This window comes from Strongylocentrotus purpuratus, unplaced genomic scaffold (assembly GCF_000002235.5).
Source record: "Strongylocentrotus purpuratus isolate Spur 01 unplaced genomic scaffold, Spur_5.0 spur5_contig_863, whole genome shotgun sequence".
Lineage (NCBI taxonomy): Eukaryota > Metazoa > Echinodermata > Echinoidea > Camarodonta > Strongylocentrotidae > Strongylocentrotus > Strongylocentrotus purpuratus.
This window is the reverse complement of record NW_022145572.1, coordinates 493,413-505,467: the sequence shown is the minus strand read 5'-3', so window position 1 is coordinate 505,467 and position 12,055 is coordinate 493,413. Positions and strand designations below refer to the sequence as shown.

Here is a 12,055-nt window from a genome sequence, read left to right as displayed (position 1 = left end):
ATTCTCATTGAAAGAGATGTCGACACAAATTCCCATGAATACAAATTTCCATTGACACATAATCCTATTGAAAGAGATCTTAATACACAATCTCAATAACTGGACAGGTATATTCATACAAATCAGGTTTATTTGTAAATCATGTTGTCCCCTATTACTATGGAAACCATGAGACCTCACGATATAATGCCACATTGTGTTGTTCTAGTTCTACCACCATCTCCATTCATCTAGCTATCTTAAAGGCCCACTGCACTACTGGTAGCTACTTGCGCCCTCTATATAACAAACAATGCCTAATCGGTGACCATTGGTCCCCCATGTTCCTCTTTTTCTTATGTTAACTGAGAGCTGAGTTGATGAGATAACCACCTGTCTAGTGACCTTGCAGAGCGGTCTAATCCCTCCTGTAAACTACGGTGACCACACGCAATATTAAAATAGAGCAATATTTTCGCCTAATAAAAAAATAAGAAGTGGCAGAACGCATAGGAAAGTGACTGGTGAGGGGTTACTCTTGTATGTTTGTGGTGCACGTGATGTGAGCATTTCATATCAGCAGTATATGTTTGAAGCCTGAAGTTTATGAACAACAACAAAATGTATGTGTACACAGGCGCGTACGCAGGGGGGGGGGGTTAACCCCCTTGTGTGTGTTTGCTAATGGGTGACCTAAAAAAGGGACACTTTTTAGGTCAGCCATTGGCACATTTTTTTTATTTTTTTATTTTTTAAAAATAAAATTAAAAAATATATATAATTTTATTTTTGGCCGGGGGGGGGGGGGGAGGCACGCCCCTATTTTTCAGTACATTTTGGGCGAATTTAGGGCTGATTTTAACATTATTTTTGGCCGGGGGGGGGGGGGGGCCTGTGCCCCCCCCCCCCCTGGATCCGCCACTGCAAACATAACATATACACTTGCTAATTGCACTTTTTTTAACACCAGGCACAAGGCCTTCACTAAATACTGAAATGGTATCAATTTATTATAAAATGAAAAGAAATATGACTTGCAAATTCTAGAGCGCCATATTTAAATGGAAGTACAGACTAGGCCTAATATTACAATATTATGATCGATTTCAGAATGGCAACCATCTCAAGCAGACTATCTATTATGAGCGAATGGAACCGGAATTTGAGGTGATTTTCTCGTCTTTTTTTCAATTTTGAAAGAATGCAATTTTTGTTAAAATTGATTCGATATAGATGATGAATGAATTCGTTTTGTTTTTCTGTCTTTACAGTGAAAATGATGGAGTGGCGTGGGTGAACTGCAGAACAGCAGGTGAGCGGTGTGCTACCTTATTTTACCCCCTACCTAGTCCGGGCACGATTCGGCCAGAAGCCCTTCAAATCCTACGGCCTTTGGTTAAACATTGGTTTCTGTGGCAGATATGCGTAATTTATTTATTTTTGGTGCAGAATCGATCTCATATGTCACTATTGCGCCATGCATGTCTCTTTATTTTGTGTGAAGTGCTGTTATTATCATGAAAAAACGCTTGCATATCACAGGATATGATTTCAGTCCCGAATGCTGGTTTTTGTGTAGGGCCTAGATAGAGGCTAACGATGTAACATGTGTAAATAATCATGACTCTTGACTTGAGTCTTGTGTAATCGTTAGAAATTGAATGTACACCCAACTTGAATGTACATCCTTGTAAATGAACTGAAGTGCATCCAATGAAATGCATCCTTTATGTTTACATTATGGATTAAAGAAATTCACACTCCGTAGACCTATTACTAGATCTAGACTAGACCTAGACTCTAGACCAAATTTTCTGTCTCTTTCATTCGTTAAGCGTCTTATTTGGGTAGGGTCAGCTCTCACTTAGAAAGAGAGAGCCGACCCTACCCAAATAAGAAAGAGAGCCGACCCTACCCAATAAGAGGCTTAAATAAGAGGCTTAACGAATGAAAGAGACAGAAAATTCGGTCTAGATCTAGACTAGATCTATTAAAATTTATAGTATTAGGGTCTATAATATTAAAACTAAAAGTGAAATCATTGAAAATATCTCAGGCTGAGTCGCGTCTATAAAAGAATCTTTACTTCTAAGGTTTAAGGGGAAAAAATACATTTTTAAAGTTATTGTTGGTTTGTTTGTTATATTTGTTTCTTTGTTTCCATGTGCAGGGCAGAAGGCAATAGAAGGTGAATTGAGGTCACATGGGGTCAATCACCTTGGGACTCCAGAGGTCACCGCATCAGAGGGGTTTACTGTGACCGATGTAACTAAGGTAGGGTAACGCTTTGATTCTGTATCAAGACTATTACCCCAGAAAAGCAATTATCTCCCCTTCCCCCCCCCCCCATACGCACACAAATACATTGGCTGCTTCTCACGAAACCGTCATAAGTACGAGTTCAGCAACATCCTATTGAAAAAACGCGTATTAAACTTAATACACGCATTCCAATGGGATGTCGCTATACTTGTACTTATGGCTGTTTCAGTCTTGATTTCTTGGATTCCCTGATATTGCTGGTGGAAAGCGTATTTCCACATTTATGGACAAGAATAAATTAATTAATTATATAATTATCAAATTTTCATCAATCCTCCCTGTTCATACATTTAAAGATAAACTTGAGTTCTGGAGAAGAAAAAAAAATGAATTCTTACAGAATCAAACGAAATTTACAATCAATGTTCAAGATTACAAATAAATGTCATTGTGCCAAACAATTTTGGAAGAAAATGTATACTGGCTGAGTATTAAGCATAGGAAAATAATGAAATCAAGGTAAGCTAGCCCCGACACCATTTGTGTAGTCCCATATACATCTTTCTGTGTACAGTGCCTGTTACTTTACCAAGACTGGGCCAAATTTATTGTGATTGTGATGACTCCAGAACCTTGCAGTGCACACCAATGCTTACATGCTACATGATCAAATTTTCTGATCCATTCCACACCTTTTCTTTCACAATGCAATCGTATTACCAGAACTCACCTTTATCTTTAAGTGTTGAGTATTAATTTATTAGTTTTCTTCTTTGCTAGCTGTTGTGGGAAATAGGAATCATATTTTGTTGGTATGTGTTGAGCTGCAAATATATTATTAATTTCTTATTTGTTGATTTTTTAATCCTTAACAGAGGAAAATCACCGTGACCTGTCCAGAGAAGAATGTATCAGCACAGTTTGTAGCACCCAGCACTGCACTAGAAACTGTCCATAGTAAGGCTGTGAGTATAAATTACAGAGCAATAATTGATATTGTTCTAAAAATTAGGGGCACTACCGGTATATTCATGGCACCATAGATATATGGTTTTGTTGGAAGCAATTGATTTCCTTCATTTTCTGATACCTGTATTTGAATATACCAGTAACAACAATGGTAGAACATGACCTTAGAAAAAAAGGTTGCTTGACACTCCTGCATTTTTGTGAATAACTTATTTATTTTATTTTATTGGAATAAGTATTCATTTTATATCAGTTTTATGTGTTGTGTGATAATTGGTAAATATATATAGTAAACCCAAACTGAATATTTTTGTTGTAATTCATCACAATGTAATGATGTTTGAGTATTGAAAGACAGTCTAAGGTTACAATAGTTACGAGAGTTGAGCTTGCTCAGTGAGAAAATGAAATGGCTCAGTGTTAGAGCAGTGGTCTTGTGAGGAGAGCACCCTGATTAAAACCTGATTTACCAGTGCCCTTTGATAAGGCATTAATTCTCATTACCAAGTCCTTCAGGGAGGATTTGAAGCTGTTGATCCCCTAGTTGCTTACTTGCAACGTCTTCTTAGCAGTCAGGTATTAAAATAAACCACTTAATAAACCAATTAACAAACTGTCAAAACTAAATACATGTTACAAATAATCAGAGTTAGTAGTTGACAGGGGTCATGATCGTCAATGTTCTGGAACAAACAAAACGCCTAGCAAGTAAGCAAATCTCAAACATTCTTTATTGTGTTTGTTTTGAATCGATAGATTAACAGTTTGGATATATCTGCCGGAGGGGCGCTAGGAGTGTCTGCCAGCTCTGATGGTCATCTAAGGATATGGGAGACAGCAACAGGAATCGTTAGGGTGAGTCAAAAGAGAAGTCCATTCTGAATTTTCCAATGTCACATTTACGTCCATCAACTGAAATTGGCAACTCCTAAAAGCGTAATGACCTGCATTTTCAGATATAGAAATGGTGATATATGTGGATGTTGATGAAGGAATAAATCCACATTATAGAGGGGGTGTCTAAAGCAGATGCTCTCAATTAGGTAATCTCATAGAAGGATTAAGGATGAGGATTTCAGATCAAGATATCAAAGGTCATTGGATAGCATGGATGAAAAAAAGAAGTTTGGGATTCTTTATTTTGGTACAGGTATTTTTTTTGCCTGTAAGATAATGCTATAACTTCAGAGTTGTGAAAATAAGAATGAAGTTGATTAACTCTTCAAGTATACTGTAAAATGAGATACCATTTGCATACACAAATCTTCTTTTGTGATATGTCTGAGTGGACTCTTTTCAGGAAAGTCTGATGTTGTAAAATGATTGAATTCCAACACTGAATTTCACTACCGTAGAAATGGCCATTGCTAACGATATGTGAAAGTTTACAGGTCTTGAGTTATCTATAATTACAGCAGCTATGAATTTTTAAAAACATTTTTGTATTTGACCATAGAGGGAGCTAGAGGGCCATGCGGGCGAAGCAGAGACATGTCAGTTCTTCCCGTCTGGGATGGTCGTCTTGAGCGGAGGACTGGACACTCAGCTGAAGGTATGGTCGGTAGAAGACGGGAGCTGTCCGGTAACGCTCACTGGTCACAAACGAGGTGGGTAGCTCCTTCATTATAAAATTGGCAACACAACATTTTTTTTTTCCAGTGATGACATTCTGGTAATAAAATTATGATGAACAAATGTTACCAACAACTTAGAACAAGATATAAAATATATCTTTAATGTGGAAAGGATTTTGTAAAGACCTTGAAAAATTAATGTTTGCTCCGCAAATTGGCAACAATAATTTTTTTTCTTCAGTGATGGCATTCTCGTAATAAGATGATGATCTAACTGAAATGATTACTTATAAAAAAAACATGTGAATGTCTCTTTGATATTCTGAGCTTCTTTTTTTTTTTTTACATGTAATGCTACGGTCACAAAGTTTCGTACAATCGATAATTTTGTACGAATCTCCCTGTTTTTCCATTGTCTTCCCTAATTTCCATTGTCTGAAAGTCGTTCATACGGCGTTCATATGATGATGTTATGATTTACAAAATCATTTTATTTCCCCTGAAATTTTTGACACCATGTTTTATTTCAAGTCCGTTTTTTTTTCCTTTCCAAAAAGCTTCCAAAACTGGGTATACCTTCTTGCTTTTCTTATTTTAGACAAATTATAGAATATGCAATGTCATTTTTTATTTCTTCAAAGACTAATTTTGTGCATTAATCCGACTCAAAAATTTTCTTTAACTGCATCCCCTCCAGGTATCCAAGACACTGCCGTCATAGACAAAGGAAGGAACGTCATCTCTTGTTCATTGGATGGGTCAGCAAGGTTATGGGACTGCGGTCAAGGAAAGTGCCTCGAGGTCATAGGTCAAGGGTCAGATGCAATCAATGGCTGCGCCGTGGCCCCGGTTTGCGACGGTGTAGATCTCGGCGCCTCGGGTAGCCCTTCGTGTGAGTAGTGATCTATACAGATCTTTTACAGTATGTTGTAACAGGGTCATTAAGGACTTTTAGATTTGCGTGGACTTATACGTGTGACGCCCATTCAAGGCAGTGCATTAAAAGGATGTCGACCGTAGCAATCCACGTTATCGTTGTGCAAATCTAAAAGTCCCTATTGCCAGTGTTTGGACATACATGGTGTTACTACCAAGCAGAGGACACTACAGAAATTTAAAGACCCTGTCGGAAGGGAAAAATGAAATAGATGAAATATATATCAACATGAAGCTTATAAGCCAAAGATTACAATAATATCAAATATGTGCTACTTTAAGTGTCTGTCAGATGGGTAAACAGCTCTCTGAAAACTCGAAATCTAAAGCTTTGAAAATCAGAAGTTGAAAAAAACTATACATCGACTTGATGACAATATCTTATGTGGAGTACGCATATTCAGAATGACTTTGCATTGATAAAGCACGGCTCATCGCCTCAGCCATATAGGCAAGCAAATTTGATCCTCAAGTTATGTTGTCACCTTAACGCGGCAAATTTGACCCCTGTTGACCCTTAATTTGGTGGGGGTGTGGTAAATGAGGTTCTAAATTGCTCTTGTGCAATACTGAAAGGGAATATATTTTTCACTCCTTTATATTTGTATTATACGTTCATTCAGCTTTCCGTTGAGGGTTTTGTTCCGACTTTTGTACATGTATAACCTTCAGGCCTGATAATTACCTGACTTAAATCAGTTTCCTGATTTTATTTTATTTTTCCTGATTTTTTTTTTTCTGTCCCCCGATTTTACCTCTATTTTCATTATTTTCCCTTATTTTCCCAAATTTTCTTACTCAAAAGGGGGGAATGCCGTTAGATGCCATTTTTTTTTCCTGAATCCTTTTTTTAATTTTACTCAAGGAGGGGTTGAGGAAAAAAGATAAAAAATATCACCTCTGAACTTTTTTTCTTTCATTGTAAAGAAAGGATTACATCATCATTTGTTTAGTCGTTGTACTTTGGTTTTGATCTTTTTAGCTGAACGAGAAGTAGGCACCGATGGCAAGCTGTTACTCTTAGCCAGAGAAGGAGGCAGTCTGGAAGGCTATGGGTTAAAAAGTAGACAAAAGGTCAGTTCAGAGGTCAAGGGTCATCTTGAAAGCTTTTGGAAATCATGTCAAAGTACTCCATCTGTTGATACTGCATTTTACCAGCATGAAAGTTCCATTTGTATTGGTAATACTCATGTTTGAAAGTTGAATTATTGATCTCATTGTAACAATATTTTACCTCTCAAGGCTGACTAAAAGCATTAGTTGAACAGCTGAAAATTTCAGATATGATCATTTTTGTATTGAGATCACAAGATTTCTTAAAGGCATCGTTTAACAATGTTAAATCTGAGATGCACGGCCCTTTGTGTTATCATTGTCTGTGACATGGTGTAATATTGAAGCCCTAAAAAAAATTGCGCTTCAAAATGACCAAGTAGTGCCTCAAAAAAGTAAAAATCTTTGAGTGACCGGTTTTACCATACTCATTTTGCCCAATAGACTGTAGTGTTATGAAAACCGTGATTTCGATTTCCAATCATAAATATCGTGATAATCAGACGGGCGATCTGCTTGTAAAAGTCATGGGGTTCCTGACTGACCTAAAGGTTTATAATTATCATTGCAGCATGAGCTAAATCCAGGATTTTGTTTCAGAATCTGAGACAAAGTTACCCAATCCCTTTAATTTTCAAATATGTGATGCAAAGTAGTTCACATCATCATAGATGCATCTGTATTGGATTGCTTGTAACCTGATGTAATATAGCTGGAGGAAAAAATACCCATATAATAAGGTAGCTTGGCTGAGGGAACCATTTTGAATAATCATTGCCATATCCAATCCTGGATTTTTTTTTTTCTCCAAAATTCATTCAACATCAAAATGTTCTGTAAGACTATTTTTCTATTTTCTGTTTTTTATATTTTGATGGATTCTTCATTAACAGAGCTCAGTTTGTCTGTAATAATTATAATAATAATAATGATGATGATGATGATAATAATAATAATAATAATATTGATAATAATAATGATGATAATAATAATAATAATAATGTTTATAGTACTACTAATACAAATTTTAATGATAATACAATAATAACAATATTGCAATGATAATAATAATAGAAATAATACAAATTTTAATGATAATACAAATAATAATAATGATAGCAATAATAATAATAATAATACTAATACAAATTGTGATAATAATAAAAATAATAATGATAATGAAGATGAGGATGATGATGATGATGATGATGATGATGATGATGATGATAATGATAATAATTAAAATGATAGTTCAATTCATTTATTGCAGCTATTATACAAATGAACTCTAGTTTTGAATGCATTCAAACTTCATCATATCTAACAGGTATTCAGTATGTCTGGCTCTTCCCCATTCAACTGTTGCACGTTCCTCTCATCACAAATCATGGCTGGAGGAGCAGACGATGGAAACATCTATCTTGTCGACATCAGGAACACAAGGTGAGTTTGAAATATCATTTAAACCAGAAACTTGTTTGAATTTCGCAAGTAGTCGAACTTTGCGAAAGTTTAATGCCACCAAAACTTTTGAGTATTGACATTCAATGTTGTGTGATTCACATCGTATTCTTTCTGCATATGTGGCTGTCCTAAGCATACCTGAGTTTGATTTTGCAAATGTTCTGTGTTATACAGTATCCGGGAAAGATAAAAAGCATTGTTCAAATATTATTTTGTGATTATTGTGGTAGGATAAGCTGATGTTGTTGTGTCTGTTTTTGCTGATACTTGTTGCCCTAACAAGAAGATGCACCAGGGAGTCTGACCATGACATGCGTGGGACAATCATTTAGGTTTTTGTGTTTCCTTTCTTATTTCCAATCTCTTATTATGATCTAATCATACAACTGCATGTTCTTTTCTCTAACTTGTATCTTATATTTGTGTATTATTGTCTTCTTTAAATAAACTTCCATTTTCCTCATATCCTGTGTCATGAGTAGTTGTTTATCTTTACTTATACGTCAGTGAAAATTTCAAAAATATACCTTTTTGTTAAATTATTCATTGCCAATATAACATAGCTGCCAACTATTCCTATTTGGGGGTGGGGGGGAATGATGCCTTTTCTTCAGCCTTCAAGATAAATGTTCTCAACCTTAGATTCCTATTTTCCACTTTAAAAAAAAAATTAATAGCAGGTATGATATAGTCAATATGTATTATGGTCTGATTACTTTCAGGCAATTTCTATTGAAATTCATTACCAGAACCTACAGTTATCTTTAAAAAGATAAAATAATCATTAATTTCTGTCTCTATACAGTGAACCTCAGTCTGTGATCCACCAATCGGCATCCCCTGTGAAATGCATGCTGGGATATCAAGATGGATTCATCACCGGCACAAGTAAGTTTGTTGTTAACATAAGTATTGATGGTATATGTTGCTATTAGTTATGCTTTGTGAATGCACGCGCATTGATACCCCTCATCAACAGACACCCGTAGCAGAATTTTACTGTTTCTCTACATTTGATTTGTAAGTCACCTCCAGGTAGTTGCCCGAAAGACAAAATTAATGATTGAACAGCCATTGTAAACATGAGGAGTGTTTCCTTTGGCCTTTATGAATATGTATGTGTGCCCTACCCTTTATGGGCGTGTCCCCCATATTACAGACTACAAGTAGTTGCCTGGAAGACCAAATTCATAAATGTTTCCACATAGGGAAAACAAAAAATATTATACTACCGGTAACTTCACAATACAGTAGACTTGGGTCCAATCAGTTTTGCCAAGGAATTTTTTGCTCAAATTTACTTTCTGTCGTTGTCAGACAATTTCCTGCAGTCGTGGATCTCTTGACTGTGATGTTGCACGGCACAAGATTTAACGGCCAGAGTGAATGCGTGGAGTATATGCTTTGGCCCTTTTGTCACAGTTATGTGTATGTACAGCTAACAACTAAATTATTCATACCTTTACCAAGTTTTTGTAATTTGTTTAAGTATGTGGAAAAATTGGTTTGTCCCAATTTTTGTTTCTTGAGAATGTGACGTATTAAAGCTTACGTCTAAAAGTATTCAACAAGACCCTAATTCAACAAGTCCACCTTTCATTCTTGAGTTACGAAAAACACAAACATGTTCAAAGGGTGATGTGACAATGTTTAGTTTAGTAAAGTTTATTTCTTTATTAAAAAATCACACTCGTCATCAGACGGCCGGCCTAAAAAGGCCTAAGAGTGATACATCAAACAATGACATAGTCATAAACAATTTAACATGGTAGCACTTATAAATATAATATAATCACACACACAGGAAAAGAAAAACAATGTGTTAGAATTTAGAATCTTTAAAGCAACGTTTTTTCTCTGTATATCACAGTAATAATGAGAACTCCAATTATTGAGCAACGGACATGTGTACCTACATGCATGTCCTTTGGCAATACATTTATCTACATTTGCCACACTCAACCCAGATGAGGTAAGTTGGTACCTGGTAGGAATTAATTCCTTGAAATGCTAGATTGCCATAATGGCAGCCATGCTAAAGCCGGAGTAATAGGTAGTTGTGGAGCACCAGGAGTGTCAAGTTTGACAGACGTAAGCGCTAAACAAAGAACCAACTATTTTTATTATTATTATTATTATTATTAAAGATGGCGGATACTAGCGTCCAGCACTACAGAAGACATAATAAGTTATTGTTTATATTGGATATCATATTGTGTACAGTACAGGAAATTCAGACTTGATTCCTTCCTTTTATCTACCTCAAGGCCATCTAATGTTACAAAACCATTTAAAATATATCTCAAGACTCCTAAGGTTATGCTGTACAAGGCCAGTAGGAAGTTGCCTCTTCTAGTAGCTGTCACGCGGCCAACCAATATCGCTTTTCTATCGTTTCAAAACTATAACATACCACTTAAACCCAAATCTGTGTGTCACGTACAGAAATGTTGGAAACAGTTTCATATGCTACTTTGTTTCTATCTTTTTGTGCCAACGTACTTTTTGAAGCTACAAGATGAGGAGGCGCTGTCATTAAAGCATATTATTAATTGATAAGGCCCCCCCCCTCCTTTCTAATACCTTTGAAATATTTTTATGTATTATTTGATAATAAGCAAGATACTGACAATTCTAAGCTACTGTGATTCTTTTTTCTTTTGTTTCTTTCTTTTCTCTTTAAGTAGAATATTTAAAAGATGAGAAGAAAAAAAGAATTTCCATCCTTATTCAGGATATTTGGTTCAGCTAGTCCACCTTTCAATCTGGAGCTACAAAAATAACAAAAATCATCAGTTGTTAACTGAAAGTGGAGCAATATGGGGACACATTCAACAAGCTTTATTTCAAAATTCTCTTCATTACCAGACCTAGATATTATTATCGTTAGTATCCTTCTTTTTCCTTAAAGAGAGCTTGAGAGAGCTTGAGGGTTTTGTTATTAGTGGAGACTATGTTGTCATGCATTAGAGTTTTTGTTTCCTTTAAATTTTACAGGTAACTGTACTTTATGTCTTTTCTTTCATATTTAAAAAAAAAAAAAAAATTAAAAGGTGGATTGCATAATTCTGAGAGAGAAACAAAATCATATATCCGCTTCTCAGAGATTCTGCTCTAGTTAGTAGAAATTTGCCACCAAGGTTGGATCTGCCTCGTAAGAGTAATTATTTCATCCCTATTTATTTATTTTGTTTGTTTTGTTTAGACTAGAAAGTAGATTGACCTCAAATTACAGCACATGGTCACGTAGTCTGAAGCAATAAATTTTCAAGGTCAATTTAATACATAGCATCCTTGTATCTATCCATTTCAACCAGGATTTGGACTGCTACATGATATTCTAAGAACAAAATTTGAAGTATCTGTGGATACTTTCAACATTTTCACAGAGAGAGAGAGACACTTGCTTAAGATTAGATTTTAAAGGGAATTTCAATTTTTTAATGTGAAAACTTTGTTTGATTATAAACTTTAAAATTTAGATTAACAGATTAAAGAGGATTCAATTCAAGGGAAACTTCATCTGGCAGTAAGTTGACTTAAAAAATGGGAAAAAACCAAGAGAAAAGATCAGTGAAATTTCTAGGAAAATTTCATGAAGGATAAAAAGGTTATGTTCAAAAATGGCAAAATGGCAACTCTACAATAATGCAAGCAGTGCTTCTTTTGTTTTTGTTAGAAGAGCCAATGGGAAGGGAAATCACAGAGGTTAATACCAATTTGTGTTCCATCAGTCAAAACTTCAAGGGTTCACAAACTTTATTAACCTTAATCAATCTGATTTTCATAAACCATCAACAACTTTTTAAATCAGGTTA

The 12,055-nt window shown here is 35.4% G+C and overlaps 1 protein-coding gene across 1 annotated transcript; it reads left to right on the top strand.

Moving 5' to 3' along the window:
* The first annotated feature begins 1,047 nt into the window (after positions 1-1,047).
* Positions 1,048-11,447, top strand: LOC578823 (proteasomal ATPase-associated factor 1). The gene is made up of 11 exons (XM_030972408.1): positions 1,048-1,146; positions 1,251-1,291; positions 2,150-2,253; positions 3,117-3,206; positions 3,967-4,065; positions 4,667-4,817; positions 5,482-5,676; positions 6,703-6,794; positions 8,101-8,216; positions 9,043-9,125; positions 11,443-11,447. The coding sequence occupies exons 1-11, from the start codon at positions 1,076-1,078 to the stop codon at positions 11,445-11,447; spliced, it is 1,047 nt and encodes a 348-aa protein (XP_030828268.1). The 5' UTR covers positions 1,048-1,075.
* Positions 11,448-12,055: the final 608 nt, after the last annotated feature.

Excerpts from the sequence above, each read along its gene's own strand:
- LOC578823 (XM_030972408.1), top strand. The coding sequence starts at position 1,076 with ATGATCGATTTCAGAATGGCAACCATCTCAAGCAGACTATCTATTATG. Across the intron at positions 1,292-2,149 it reads GGTGAACTGCAGAACAGCAG|GGCAGAAGGCAATAGAAGGT; the intron begins GTGAGCGGTGTG and ends TTCCATGTGCAG. Across the intron at positions 4,066-4,666 it reads CAGCAACAGGAATCGTTAGG|AGGGAGCTAGAGGGCCATGC; the intron begins GTGAGTCAAAAG and ends ATTTGACCATAG.